This window comes from Globicephala melas, chromosome 5, assembly GCF_963455315.2.
Source record: "Globicephala melas chromosome 5, mGloMel1.2, whole genome shotgun sequence".
Lineage (NCBI taxonomy): Eukaryota > Metazoa > Chordata > Mammalia > Artiodactyla > Delphinidae > Globicephala > Globicephala melas.
Genome location: NC_083318.1, coordinates 1,341,644 through 1,357,381, shown reverse-complemented (window position 1 = coordinate 1,357,381; position 15,738 = coordinate 1,341,644). Strand labels below are relative to the sequence as shown.

The following is a 15,738-nucleotide window of genomic DNA, read 5'->3' as shown; positions in this document are numbered from 1 at the left end:
ACGGTCCCACCAGTTTTATTCTTATTTCATATAAATCTGAGTTAAAGTTGGATTGCTCGTGGGTTGTTGGTGAATGAATGATGCTGAACCTGAATTGATTCCCGGACTCTTGTCACATGCTGAGCTGTTATGTCAAATCCTTCTCTCTTATAAATAAAATCGTAAATCAGCATTTCATTTCTAAAAGCCCGTTTCATACCAGATAAATAGCGAAATTGAACTCAGAAATCAATGGAAATAAACGACAAATATTTGCTTTTACAAAAATGTATTAACTAAAACCAAACAATGTTATATGTCATTTTGGGATATAATTTTCTGATCTGCTAGACTGACTGAGGTATACACACCCAGTAAGAATTGAACAGTGTGTATCTTCTTGAAGCAAGATTGGTCTTTAAAAACCCTTTGCTGTGAAAAAAAGATGCAAAAACTTAAAATACAGCTTAATGAATTAATATAAAGAGGACATCATGTAACTACCTCATGCATTGCCAATATCTCAAAATTTCCTTCTTTTCCTGCTCAAAGGTAACCGTTATGCTGACTTTTATGGCAGCCACTTCCCACTTCCTAATCATATGAGGGAGTTTTACATTGCTCCAAAGGCCTTTCTGGCAGAGATTACTTGTCCGCCACACCGGAGTCCATCCATCCTCCTCGGAGGCATGCCAGCCGGTGACGTGGCTGAGTGTCCCTGCAGCCAGGTGTGGCCAAGTGGCAGGTTCCTGTCAGCAGGGTGTGCTGTTGCCAGGGCAGTCCTGAAGACACCTGACTTGCTTCCCAGCTGGCCTTTTTCCTTCCATCCAGTTGGAATCTGGAACGACGCCTTTCCAACCTGCAAATGATAACAGTGTCCTAGAGGACTGTGGACCAACGTGCTGGAGGGACCCCGGGTCCAGAGTGACTTCATGAAACAGCTGCTCCACCAGCTGAGACCACTCACCTCAGAACAAGAGAGAAATAAACTTCTGTGGTTTAAACCATTGTATGGGTGGGTCTTTTGTGACTATGGCTTAGCTTTTTACCTTAACTCTTACACCTTTAAACTAGATTCAGAATTGGGTTTGTCTGACTTGAATTTACATTGCCAGTTTTTTTGTTGTTTTTTTTTTGCGGTACGCGGGCCTCTCACTGTTGTGGCCTCTCCCGTGGCGGAGCACAGGCCCCGGACGTGCAGGCTCAGCGGTGATGGCTCACGGGCCCAGCTGCTCCGCGGCATGTGGGATCTTCCCGGACCGGGGCACGAACCCGTGTCCCCTGCATCGGCAGGCGGACTCTCAACCACTGTGCCACCAGGGAAGCCCTACATTGTCATTTTAGTGTTTAGTAATGCCACTGAAAGTCTTTGGGAAATACTAGGGGAGGAAGATTTTTCAGGGTGATTTCAAGGTTGTCAGCTGGCCTGGTGCTATGTATAACATGCATTTGATTAAGCACATGTTTATTAGACTACATCTCTGTATTTTCTCTAAGTACCTATAGAAATCAAATAACGTTTTCTAGTACACATTTATCCAAAATTGTTTTTAACTTAATAGAGCTTAGGGGTGAATATGGGTTTTTTCTAGTAAGATAAGAATAGTTTTATAGACATTACATATTTTTCTTTAAAGGGCCATTTTATTTAATTAATTTATTTAGTTTTTGGCTGCGTTGGGTCTTTGTTGCCGCACGTAGCCTTTCTCTAGTTGTGGCGAGCAGGGGCTTCTCTTGTTGTGGAGCATGGGCTCTAGGCACATGGGCTTCAGTAGTTGTGGCATGTGGGCTCAGTAGTTGTGGCCCGTGGGCTCTAGAGCGCAGGCTCAGTAGTCGTGGCGCACGGGCTTAGTTGCTCCACAGCATGTGGGATCTTCCCAGACCAGGGCTCAAACCCGTGTCCCCTGCATTGGCAGGCAGATTCTTAACCACTGCGCCACCAGGGAAGCCCAGGCATTACAAATTAATACGGGTGTAAGGCTCCTCAAGGTAAATACTTGTCAAAATCCAATTCATTAATGTGAAGTGTGTCTTTAGTCCCACCATGTAGTGGAAATCTTTGCAATTTCAAGGACGGATAACATAAAGCTAAATGACAAAGTAGATTTATTTTTATTATATTCATTCTGGTCAAGAATAATGTGGATAAACGTTTTTATTTCTATCAAATAAACATAAAATCCTTATGTCCAGTCACTTAGCAAGCCCTGCCAGGTGTTAGATTCCAATTCCCACTGCTCTAATTCAAGCCTTCGTTCCTTCTCACTTGAAAATTTGCAGAAGTTTCCTAATTGCCGTTTGCCGTCAATTTATTGCCACTTTGCTCCTGCCTTTGCACTGTTGCTGGGATTAGCTCAGCTCTTGTCCTTGCTCTCTGCAGAATTTATCTGTAGAAACATCCCCATGTGTTCCTACAGTGCAGCCTGGCCCTTGCCTGCCCTTTAAGTCTTAATGTCCCATCAATTTCCTTCTCTTTATGCCCCATTCAGATTTTTTTTTAATTAATTAATTTAACAGCAGGTCCTTTTTGGTTATCTATTTTAAATACAGCAGTGTGTACATGTCAATCCCAAACTCCCAATCTATTTTTCCCCCCACCACCCTTCCCCCCGGTACCCAAGGCAATCTACAGACTCAGTGCAATCCCTGTCAAATTACCAATGGCATTTTTCACAGAACTAGATAAAAAAATCTTAACATTTGTATGGAGACACAAAAGACCCTGAATAGCCAAAGCAATCTTGAGAAAGAAAAACTCAGCTGGAGGAATCAGGCTCCCTGAATTCAGACTATGCTACAGAGCTACAATCATCAAAACAGTATGGTACTGGCACAAACACAGAAATATAGATGAAAGGAACAGGATAGAAGGCCCAGAAATAAACCCATGCGCCTGTGGTCAATTAATCTATGACAGAGGAGGCAAGACTATACAATGGAGGAAAGATAGTCTCTTCAGTAGATGGTGCTGGGAAAACTGGACAGCTACATGTAAAAGGATGGAACTAGAATATTCTTTAACACCATACACAAAAATAAACTCAAAGTGGAATAAAGACCTAAATGTAAGACTAGATACTATAAAACTTAGAGGAAAACATAGGCAGGGCACTCTTTGACATAAACTACGGCAATATCTTTTCTGATCCTTCTCCCAGAGTAATGGAAATAAAAACAAAAATAAACAAATGGGACCTAATTAAACTCAGGAGCTTTTGCACAGCAAAGGAAGCCACAAACAAAACAAAAAGACAACCCACAGAATGGGAGAAAATGTTTGCAAATGATGCGACCGATAAGGGATTAGTTCCCGTTCAGATTTGACTCTTAACTTCCAAACACGCGTCATTTCCTGACTTCATCCTCTGCTTACCTTTTCTTTCTCTCCTTCGTACATGACTCCGAGTGGTGAAATCATAGCATTTTACAAATTTCTGCTCAAATGATGCTTCATTACCAGAATGCCTTATTGGAAGTAAACTGCATTTGATTCATTGGCAACTCAGTTTAGAGAATTTCCTGTGATGTAGTTTTGGGTTATTTGCATAATGCTTTAACTCTTGGTATGTTTTGAGCTTTTTGAAGGCAGGCAAAGGTGGTCTCATCTTTGATGCTGCCACAGGTGGGTTGATCTGTGAATTCAGCTCTTACCGATTTGTAAGAGCTTCATACAGACATGTAAAATATATAGGAAGGACTTTACTATTTCATTATTTATGTTGTATTTTCCTCAACATTTTGGGGGGTCTGTTTTTGTTTGTACTACTTCAGAAAAAGTTTTTTTTTTTTTTTAAACAGAAAAATAAAGTCCATAATCCCACATTAAAAAAAAATTGGGGGTGGGGGACTTCTCTGGTGGCGCAGTGGTTAAGAATCCACCTGCCAATGCAGGGGACATGGGTTCAAACCCTGGTCTGGGAAGATCCCATATGCCGCAGAGCAACTAAACCCGTGTGCTGCAACTACTGATCCTGCGCTCTAGAGCCCGCGAGCCACAACTACTGAGCCCGCGTGCCACAACTACTGAAGCCCGCATGCCTGGAGCCTGTGCTCCACAACAAGAGAAGCCACCACAGTGAGAAGCCCGTGCACTGCAACAAAGAGTAGCCCCCACTCGCTGCACTGCAACAAAGAGTAGCCCCCACTCGCTGCAACTAGAGAAAGCCCACATGCAGCAATGGAGATCCAAAGCAGCCAAAAATAAATAAATTTATTTAAAAAAAAATTTTTTTTTTTTTTACATTTATTTTTTTCACACACACAGTGAAAGGGTTTATATGTACATTGTTTTCTTAGTTCAGGCTTTTTCTTTGTTGAAACATCTCCCCTTATTGCTTCCCTGTGTTAACAACTTAGCGTATGCCTTTTATGTTTTTGTTTTCATGATAGTAATTATAGCTTGTGTGTGTGTAGCTGTGTTGTGCCACCCAGACCTCCGCCTCCTTGGATGAGATTGGCTGAGGGCTTTGTTGCAACTGTATCACATTTGAGCTTGCACTCCCTCAGTCCTGCTCCCCAAGAGCATCCCCAAGTAAACGTTTGCAGGAAAAGCTCAGTCTGGTCCCCAGGGAACTTGATCTATGCAGTGGGTGCCAGTAGTGGTCTGAGAAAGCAGACATGGCATTTTGGAATTTGGTCACCCTTAGGTGGGCTGGCACTGATGACTTCATCACAAGTTGTAGGTGAAATACGGATGGCAGCGGTGCAGTTAAAACTTTTACTAGGGGTGGCTGGTCTGGCATACCAGTGCAAGCAGCTGTGCAAGCTGCTGGGCAGTACTATGTATTTGAAAAGAATAGGACCATGGAAGAGAATGGCATTGGTGGCTGTGGCTGGATCCTTAGGAAAAAGACAAAGGCCAAGCGTGGTTAATTAGCAATTAAAGGGTAAACGTGATAGCCAGAGGGCTCACCTGCTAGCCTGTGAAGAGACCACCTGCAGTCACAGCCCCCCCCCACCCCCACCCCGCCCCCCCTCCCCCGCCCCAGCCTAGTATGGCTGGTAGAGCTCCAGAGGACGTTGGATGCTCAGCCCTGGCGGGTGTTCTACCTCAAGGTCAGGGCCTTGACCAGGAAGAGGGACCTGACCCTGAGATGCAGGATGGGGACGTCTCGATTGGTGCATTCAAGTTTGAATCCCAGGTACCTCTGGGACCTGCAGAAGTAGCTACTCCTCTCTGTTAAAGGCCAGCCCCCTTCTCTCTCTACCCGCCAGTTCCCCAGCTTAAAGACAGTGCAAGAGGGTTCTATCTTGAGAAATAACACATCCTCCCTCAGGAAATGCCACCTCCTCTTTTGGCCATTAAGTCACTACATAACCTGGCCAAGAGGTACCAGGGCCTGTTAAGGGAGTGGATGAGACGGGCTGGTCAGGGAACAGAAACCCTATAGTCATTGGAACAGGGAAAGTTTAAAGCATTATTAACTAGTAATGGGATTAGCTGACAAGAAGTAAAGAAAACTGAGGATTACAATAATAGCAGACGCAGGGAGCATCTACCTGCGGCAGTGTTGAAGGAAGGAACAAAACTGGAATGACCTGGCCAGGTGACGTCCACCAGCCTCTGTCATCTATTGTCCCTGTATGGGCAACTTGGGCTCTTTACTGGAGTGATCATGGGGCTGGGGCAGAGGCTATGCATGTGCCCAACAGCATGGCGCTCCCACTCCCCAGGGCCGATCTCGCCGTTGCCTCTGTTGAATTTCCAATGACACACTGAACTCTGGGTCCCCAGTAGTACTGAACTTTGAGAACAGTCACTTGGGGGCTAGTTGGCAATACTGGACCCCTTGTGCCCCCAAAGGTGCCGTTATTCGTCTTGACTCGAATCCACACGTATTCCAGGCACGGGTTTGCCTTTCCCATACGCAGGGCCTCAGTGAGCTCCGTAATACAAGGCTCACAGAGCCTTTGACCCACTGACACAGAATCCTGCATAGCATTGCCCTGGATATAGGGACCCACTTTACAGCAAAGGAGCTGCAGTGGGCACATACATGATCGTGGGACCCACAGGTTCCGTCACAGCCACACACCCAGAAATGCCAGCCCAACAGAGTGGTAGAGTGGTGGGTAGCAGGCTGAGCTCAGGTGACCTCCAGGCTGCAGTATACACTGTACATCAGTGACCATTGCAGGATGCAGTGTCCCCAGTATAGATAATTAAGGGCTCTGGTAGCCAAAAGGTGGCAGTGGGAGTGGCCCTGCTTACCATCACTCCCAATGCCCCTCCCAATAAATTTGTGTTTCTCTCTCCAGATACCTCTGGGTTCTGCAGGTTTAGTCTTGACTCCCCAGGGGAAACCCACCAGGGACAAAGGAAGAGTACTGTTCGATTTCAAGCTATAGCTGCTGCACAGTCGTTCAAGTTCTGTACTCCAATAGACTGGCAAGCAAGTGAGGTACTCTCCATCCTGCTAGGGGTGACCTCCTGTTCACCAGAGGTCAGGGCTGCCGTTACATAATGGGGCAGGAAAGCATCTACGTGGCACCCAAGTGATGTGATTGGCCACCTCTTGGTCCTCTGACCAAATTTGCTGGTAAATGCAGTGGCCGTGGCCTGAGAAGGGTATGGTGACCAGGGACTTACACCCCTCAGGGATGAGGGTTTGGGTCACGATCAGGCAAGCTACCTAGACCAGCAGAGGTGCCAAGCCAGGGTGAGGGGAACCTCAGAATGGGTAGGAGAGGGAGGTGAATAGCATTTGCAGCTTTGAGACCAGCTGCAGGACAAGGACAGGCAGTTCACCCCATTAACCTTCCTTTTAAGTTCCCTCAGGAAGAGGCCCAGCAGAGTCCCGAAGGAGCTGCTCCCAGAACATATCTGAGCTGCGCAGTGTAGTGAACCGTAGGCAGGACTGTAGTGAACACTGTGGATGCCCCGAGCCCCCCATTCATCACCCCAGCTGCTGCTCACCACACAGCCCCTCCCGGTGGTTGCCTCAGCTGCAAAGAGCTTCTTTGCCCAAGGGCACACCATTTTCCCAGGAGCAACCAGGTAATGACTGGTGGGTGCTGGGGAATAAAGGCTCAGCTCCCTTGACCCTGTGGGGGACAACTATACAGGACCATGCCAGGTCCAGAGCAGGCCTTTGTAGCGGCCGCATCTTGGACCAGTCCTCCCTCCTTCACTCCCCTACAGACGTTGATCCTGAGAGCGCTACCCCAAAACCTTTCTGAATGCAAGCCTTCATCTCAGGGTCAGCCTCCCAGGGACCAGACCTGTGCCAGTGTATGGGTATAACATACTCATGTACATAAATGGGGAGATTTGGTCATTGTTTTAAAAAATGGGATCATATTTTCACAGATCTCTGCATCTTCAAGTCAACTAATACAGCTCATTCTTTTCAATGGCTCTGTGCTTCATGGTGTGGATGTTACATAATTTATCCATCGACTGCCCTCATGATTGGTATCTCCTTTGTTTTCAGTCCTTTGCCGTAAAGCAATACTGTCATAAATGTTTTGCTTTAAACCTATTTCCTGTTGCACATATTTCTGTGAAACGGATAGCCGGGAGTGAGGTGGTTTGGTTAGATGATTTATACCTCTTTGTTTTTATTGAGGTTACAACACACACACACAGAGCACAACTATCCTAAGATTATAGTTCAAAATTTCACAGACTGAACACCCGTATCACCTTCACCCAGATCAAGAAACAGAACATTGGTAGCATCTCAGAGGCCCATCTTTCCTCCCTTTGGGTTCGTTCTTTGCTTCCCGACTCCTGAGAGTGATGTGCGTATTTTTAATTTTAGTAAGTGTTGACACTGTGCTTTCCAAAAAGATCCTAACCATTCACATTTTCACCAGCAATGAGTGAGACTACCTCTTCTCCTCTATCTCCAACTATATTTAATTTGTGTTTCCCTGACTACTAGTGAGTTTGAGTATTACATAATGTTTGTTTGCTTTTTGGATTTGCTATTTTGTGTGTTGCCTCTCCCTGTCTTTTGCTCACTTTTCCATTGAATTGTTTCTTTTTTGGTCAGTGTAACTTGTATAATAAAAATATTAACCCTTTGTCTTTTTTGTCCCAGTTTTCCCAATGTATTATTTTCTTTCAGAAGTGGTGCTAGTTGTACTATCCCTATTCATTAATCTATCCTTCTCTACTGCATTAAAATACCATCTTCGTTGTATATTAAATTCTCATAAGTCCTGGGGTCAGTTTCTGGATTGTCTACTCGGTTTAGAGATCTTTTTGTCTATTCCTATTCAAATACCTTGTGGATTTGATTACAGTGCCTTTATAGTATGTTCTGATAATATGGCAAGGCAAGTCTTCTTTTATTTTTTTAAAAAAACTTACCTTTCTGGGTCCTGCCTGGTGGTCCAGTGGCTAAGACTCCACATTTCCAATGCAGGGGTCACAGGTTCGATCCCTGGTCAGGGAACTAAGATCCCGCATGCTGCACGGTGCAGCCAAAAAACCCCCTTACCTTTCTTCTCTATTTTCAGACATTTAATATTTCATATGTACTTTGAAATTATTATTTCTTTCAATTAAAAGAACCCTGTAGGGTCTCTGATGAGAATTACATTAATTAAAAAAGATATATATATATATATATTTATTTGGCTGTGCCGGGTCTTAGTTGTGGCACACGGGATCTTCATTGCTGCGTGCAGGATCTTTTAGTTGTGATATGCGGGGTCTTTAGTTGAGACACGCGAACTCTTAGTTGCGGCATGTGGGATTTAGTTCCCTGACCAGGGATCGCACCCAGCCCCCTGCATTGGGAGCGTGGAGTCTTAGCCACTGGACCACCAGGCAAGTCTCTGCATTAAATTTATATTTAGGAGAATTAAATATTTTGTTCATATCTCAGTGCTATGTATTTGCATTTGTATAGATCATGCTTTATGCCATTTTATAAGATTTTAAGTTTCCATCATTGAGTGCCTTGTGCTTTTCTTGTTAAATTAATCCTGAGTATAACTTTCCTCTATCGTAAGTGAAAGATTTCCCCCATTTGCATTTCATCGTTGTTATCGTTGCTATAGAGAGAACGTACATCCCAGAGGTTACGAGCCGAAACTTTAGTCATGTTGCCTGGGGTTGAACCCAGGTTCCATCACTTCCTGTCCAGCCCAAACTTATTAAAATTAAAACAAAATCTAAATGAGAAGTTTGTATTAATGATATTTTACTGAAGTTGTAATTGTTCCATTACAATATTTTTCAGTCTAAGAATTTCTTCACCTTTAATACTTACAAGCTTTCTGTAAAATGGTGAACTTGGGTTTTCAGAATCAAGTATTCAAATGCAAATACCAGGTACTACTTTTTAATAAACACTGCATGATTACATAGATCTGTCTCCAGTTAATTTGAAGATACTTTGCATAAATTTTATTACAATGGTAGTATGCATTTTGGTTGTAAATTTTACTACATTGTTTTAATTAAGTAAATAATGAGTAAATGATTATAGAGGCTATTTTCAATGTTTAGCTAATTATATGATTTTAATTTCTTTATTCCCTCATGCTTCCTTTCTGTGTCTTTTAAAGCTGCAGAAGTGGTGGACAAATCCAGTGTTAGGTATTCAGTACTACCTGAAGATGGGAAGAATCAGTCACTGGAAAAAAAGGTGAAACCTTGCAAGTATGACTAATTCTAAACAGATAACTTTCATTCATTCAATAAATACTTACCAAGTGTCTACTATATGCTAGGCACTGTGGATGCAACGGTTAAAAAAAACGAAAGGAGTTCTTCTCCAGGAGCTGATAGTTTAATTTGTATGAGGGGACTAGGAAGACAGAGAAGCACAATATTTCTCTATGACGCGGTGAATTAGTGTCACTATAGGAGACAGGGCCAAGTGCTTTGGGAACGATAGGGGAGATGGCTAACCCAGTTTTTGTGCTGTTTCGTTCCGCTCTTTCTGGGAGGTGGGGAGAGGAATCTGGGACGTTTGTCTGAAGTATGAACACTCTGACTTGAGGTGTAAACGATGACCAAGAAATGGTCAGTCTAAAGAGCCTCACCTTTAGAGAGTGGGGGAAGGACTTTGGGAAAAGTTTTTAGGTTAGGGGAAGAGAGCTTGGAACTTTGGGGTAGTGGAAATAAAGAGAAGTTCAGAAAGCAAGGGGTATAAAATTTGCAATGGGTGAGTTACGTGGTTTGGGCTTGGGAGAGAGATGAGAAGAGGTCATGTTATTAGGAAGCAGTGGTGGAGGTGGCGTAATAGTTAAGAGAGTGGGCTCTGGAGCAAACTACCTGTGTCCAAATCCAAATCTAACTTAGTCTAATGTAAGCTCCCTTAGTAAATCCCTGGATTGATGGGATGGTTATTTGCCCCTGAAGTGGAAGGAGCGGCATCTTTGACAGAAAAGGGACTGTGCAGCCCTTTGAAAGTGAATGGAAATTCTCTCTCCCAAAGGTGTTCAAACTGTGCTCCTTCGATCCCTAAGGCAGAGGTCTTCAAATCGTCTTGCTCCCTTTCTCACAAAAGCCTTTTGAAAAGCCATGTATCTCCTGACATATTTTTAAGTTGACGTTTAAAATATTTATCACAAGTTTAAAAAGTTTCATAGGACATGATTTCTGGTGGGTTAATAATGTTGACATTTAAAAAACTTATATCACAGTTTAAAATATGTCCACTAATATCTAAATACTATACTCTGATAACTTGATATCTACAATCATTCCTTTAAAAAATACATGAGCAGGATATTCTTCAACAATCTGAATTTTTATATTTTCCTTTTCCTTCTTGACTCCTTTTCTTGTATACTTCTCCACAGAATTTTTATTTTGATATAATTTTATGTTTGGAAGTCTTTTCTTAAAAAGCATATAATATTTCTCTGCAATAAAAATGACTATAAGTTTAAATTTTCTGTGATCACGTGACTGTGTTAAAACATTTTCTTTCAAAATTATTTTTAAAGTATTATTGGTATACGTTTGTTCAGAATAGCATAAATATATCATAAAATCTGAAAAATAAACATAAAAAATAAAATTTTATTGTAAATGAATCCTACAATGAAACGGAGAGATGCTTTTTCCCCCTCAGTCTGTGAACTGATGAATGAATATTGCACATTGCTAGATCGAAACAGGAAGAGGATTGCTGCCGAGCTGTATTTTTAAAGAAATTTTAGTAGGTAGATTAACATATTATCGACTAGTTGTGGTGATTTAATTTTCTCTATAAATGGCCTTTGGTTGGAAGTTGTCAGTGATTCATCCTCACTCTTACGCACATGTGCAGCACACTCCCCTCCACAGCATCTCCTGTTACACGCATGGTGCCAGCGCAGGGCTGTGGGAGACTTTCTAAACTAACTCCTGCCTATTCCAGCCCAGGATGCAGATATGCACTCCTACCTGGTTGAGAAAAACCACTGCTCTGGAAGACACTCCATAGTTCATTAGAAAGTTGGGTCATAGTTAATGTGAAGCTGTGTTCCCACTTTACCTTAGATGAGTTTTATCAGATTTTACTTTGGTTTAGACCTGTCTTATGAATCCATATTCTAGTGAAATATTTTCCATTTTTCTATAGAATCTTAATTCTCTTACGAGCCAGACATCAAGAGTTTCCATCGAGTTCTCGTCTCAGTCCTCCAGTATCAGACTCACAGATCAAGTGTCTACTGACCAAAACCAGAAGAATATCGGCTCATTGGCTTCTTCCCGGTGTTTAATTCCACAGTGTGACCAAGAGGCTTCAGTTCTACAGAGAATGGAACATAAGAGAAAACACGTACCAAAGGAAAGCATAAATAATGAAAACAATGAAGAAAGCATGAGTCTGAAAAGAAAACATATCACATGTAATAATTCATCAGAGAAAACAAGTAAACTTATGGCATTGGAAGAAGATGCTGATGAGGTTGAAACCTACCTAAATTCTAGGAACTCAAAAGCATTCACAAACAATTTTTGTGATATTAGGTATTTGGATGCTTTGGAGAAAAGCCAGCTGATTGAAATGCTCAAACAGGCAGTAGCTCTGGTGGTGACTCTGATATATAAGGATGGCTCAACTCAGCTGAGAGCAGACCAGGTTAGTAAACGGTGTTGGTTTTTGTTTGTTTGTTCTGTTTTGTTGGCACCATGAAAGAAACCCATTTTCTTAGTGTCTGATTTTGATAGGAGAGCAAGAAGTAAGATTTTAAGCCTTCCCCTTTCCCCCAGGGGTGAGTGACTGACACTGCATAGTTCTCATGAGGTTGTTAAGAAACTGCTGAATGGTTTCCATTTTCTATTCCACCAGCAAAGTGTGAGTTTCCAAATTCTCCACCTCCTTGTCAATACTTGTCTTTTTTATTTTAACCATTCTGCTGTGTGTGAAGTGGTATTTCACTGTGGTTTTAAATTGTATTTCCCTAATAACTGGTGACATTAAGCATCTCCTCATATGCTTACTGGCCATTTGTGTATCTTCTTTGGTGAAACGTCTTGAAATTCAAGTCTTTTGCTCATTTTTAAATTGGGTTATTTGTGTTTTATTTTGGATCTGTAAGGGTTCTTTATATATTTTAATACCAGTCTCGTCAGATATATGATTTGCAGTTCTCCAAATCTGTGGCTTGTTTTTATCCATTTCCTGATGGTGTCTTTTGAAGCACAGAATTTTTTAATTTGATGAACTCCAGTTTACCAAGTACTTTTTTATTGCTTCTGCTTTTGTTGTTAAATTTAAGAATGCTTTGGGACTTCCCTGGTGGTCCAGTGGCTAAGACTCCGCACTCCCAATGCAGGGGGCCTGGGTTTGATCCCTGATCAGGGAACTAGATCCCACATACTGCAACTAAGAGTTCGCATCCTGCAACTAAAGATCCTGCATGCCGCAACGAAGATCCCACACGCCTCAAGGAAGATCCTGCATGCTGCAACTAAGCCCTGGCACAGCCAAATAAATAAATAAATATTGCTTTTAAAAAAAGAATGCTTTGCCTATACCAGGTCATGAAGATTTACTGTATTTTCTTCTAACAGTTTATAGTCTGAGCTCTTACATTTAAACCTGTGACCCGGGACTTCCTTGGTGGTCCAGTGGTAAAGAATCTGCCGTACAATGCAGGGGACGTGGGTTCGATCCCTGGTCAGGGAACTAAGATTCCACTTGCTGCGGGGCAACTGAGCCCGCGCACCACAACTACTGAGCTTGTGTGCCTCAACTAGAGCCCACGTGCCGCAAACTACAGAGCCCATGCACTCTGGAGCCCGTGCACCACAACTACAGAGCCCACGTGCCCTGGAGCCTGTGCGCCACAACTAGAGAAGAAAAAAAAAAAAAACCCACACGCCACAACTAGAGAGAAGCCTGTGCGCCACAGCAAAAGATCCTGTATGCCTCAACGAAGATCCCGCGTGCTGCAACTAGACTAACTATGGCATACCCCACCTTCCGGGTTTCCATTTCTAGAAAACTGCTCCCATCAGTAAACCACTCAACCTCAGGGCTGTCAAGAGGCTCATCTAGAAGATCAGGCCTGCTGGAGTAAGTTTGCTCTCTGGTCTCTATACACTGATGCACTAAGTCTCCATTCTCGGCCGCTGGAAACAGAGTTGCTGGGTTCAGGGTTTGACACACCTTTAAGGGAATGTCGGGGGTTCCATTAGGAGGGCCTGATATCTTGTTAACCTTCCTCCAGTCAACTAATGATGTCATTTGACTTCTAGCACAGATTGTACCTGATGAGGGGTTAACACATCTAAGTGTTGTCCTAGGGTGAGCTTGGAAGCCTCATTAACCAATAGAGCCATGGCTGCTACTGCTCACAGGGAGTTTGGCCATCCCAGGGGCACCGAGTCCAGTTGTTTTGAAAAGTAAGCCACCAGTCTTTGATCTGGCCCCAGCTTTCAGGTCAGAACTCCGAGCGCTATCCCTGACTTCTCATGGAGTATAGGGTGAGGGGTTTGTCTGACGTTGGAAGCCCCCATGCTGGTGTCCTACTCAACTCAGTCTTTAGAGTCTCAAAGGCCTACTGGTGGCCCCTATTCCCTTTCTTCCCCCTTCTGAGCCTCATATAGGGGTTTTGCTGTAAGGCCATAATTTGGAGTCCAGATACAATAGAACCCAGCCATCCTGAGAAAGCCTTGGAGTTGTCTCTTCGTGGTTGGAGATGGTAGTGCGCTAATTGCTGTCTTTCAATCCATGGCCAGGACTTGCGCTCCTGGGGGTCAAAATAAATCCTAAATACTGAACACTGTTGTGAAATCTGAGCCTTTCTCAGAAAATTAGGACCTTAGCAGTATTCTGAGCTGAAACTTGCTTTGTCTCACTACTTATTAGCAGATCATCAATATATTGTAATAGAGTTCCATTTTTCAGGCTTAGTTCCCTCAATTCTTTTGCTAACGAGTTTCCAAACAAATGGGGACTATCCTGAAAACCCTGCGGAAGCACTGTCCAAGTGTATTGAGTAGCCTCCAGAGGGTCAGGGTCCCTCCGTTCAAAGGCAGAACAGGTATTGAGGGACTTCCCTGTGGTGCAGTGGTTAAGAATCCACCTTCCAATGCAGGAGACATGGGTTCTATCCCTGGTCGGGGAACTAAGATTCCACATGCTGCGGGACAGCTAAGCCCACAGGCTCTAGAGCCTGTGCACTGCAGTGAAGATCCTGAACGCCACAACTAAGACCTGATGCAGCCAAATAAATAAATATTATATATATAGACAATGGGGTTTGGGGCCCAGCTTCAAGCTTTTGTAATTTCCTCCTGATATGAGGAGAGGACTGGGTGATAAAATGCATGGCCAATAGTGACCTCCCTTGTGCAGACTCAGGGTCTGTATTGGTGTACTTCCTGAATGCCTCTGTCACCCGACTCAGGAAGACTGCTGGGTTTTTATCTTTTTCCTGTGTAATCTCTTGGACCTTATCATAATTTACAGGCTTCACCATATGCCTTTTCATTCCTTCTGATAAACAAGTAATATAACGTCTCATCCTGGCTTGGCCTACATGATCCTCACAATCCCAGTTGGGGTCCTGTTGTGGGATTGCGTCACCAGTTCAATTAATCTGGTGCTGTGGGTTGGTGGCCACTCGGCTGTCTGTGTGTTCCCTGGCCTTTCTTAGTATACATTCCTTCTTGTCCAGGGGGCAACAGTGGTTCAGAATAACTGTAATTCTTGCCATGTCAGGGAAAACATTAACCCCAGCATGGTAAATTTGTCCCTAAACTTGTCAGGGTTCTATGAGAACCTGCCAACCCCCTCCTTACGGATTCCTAAGTCTCTCATCAAGAAGGAGACATGCACTCTAGTAATTCCCTATTCCCATCAGCTGCTTCCCAGAGGGGGTAAAGGCCCTGTGGTGTGAAAGTGGGGGCTAATTTTGAACCTGATCAGGGCCCCATTGGGGACAGCACTGGGGGCTCTGGTTTCAGGGCTCCTGGCTAAATGGGGTAAGGTGGGGGTCGAGGGACTGAAGGTGATGTTGAAGGGGAAGAAGCCCAATGAGAAAGAGGCCCCATGTGCCAATGACTAGTTGGCGGTTGAAAGGGGATCTGTGAGAAAGTGTGGCTCTAAATCTTCTGGGGACAAAACAGAAATAGAGGCCACACACACAACAGGAATCCCTCAAACTGGGGTCTTGATAAAGTTTCATAAAGGCCTGCACGTAAGGGACCTCCCCCCATTTTGGGGACTGCTTACAATATTTTGGTCCAGTTGTAAAATGGTGCTAAAGTTAAGGGATCCATTCTGTGGCCAGTTCTTCCGGTCACCCAAGGCATATTGGGGCTAGGCTGTGTTGCAAAAGAAGATGGCTTTTAAA

General features: G+C 43.6%; 1 protein-coding gene across 1 annotated transcript in view; it reads left to right on the top strand.

Moving 5' to 3' along the window:
* Positions 1 to 15,738, top strand: part of POLN (DNA polymerase nu) — a 156,325-nt gene that overhangs the window by 2,888 nt on the left and 137,699 nt on the right. Inside the window, exons 2-3 of the mRNA XM_030876705.2 lie at positions 9,502 to 9,581; positions 11,511 to 12,014. Of these exons, the coding sequence (XP_030732565.2) occupies positions 9,502 to 9,581; positions 11,511 to 12,014 (584 nt within the window). The remainder of the gene's footprint in view (positions 1 to 9,501; positions 9,582 to 11,510; positions 12,015 to 15,738) is intronic.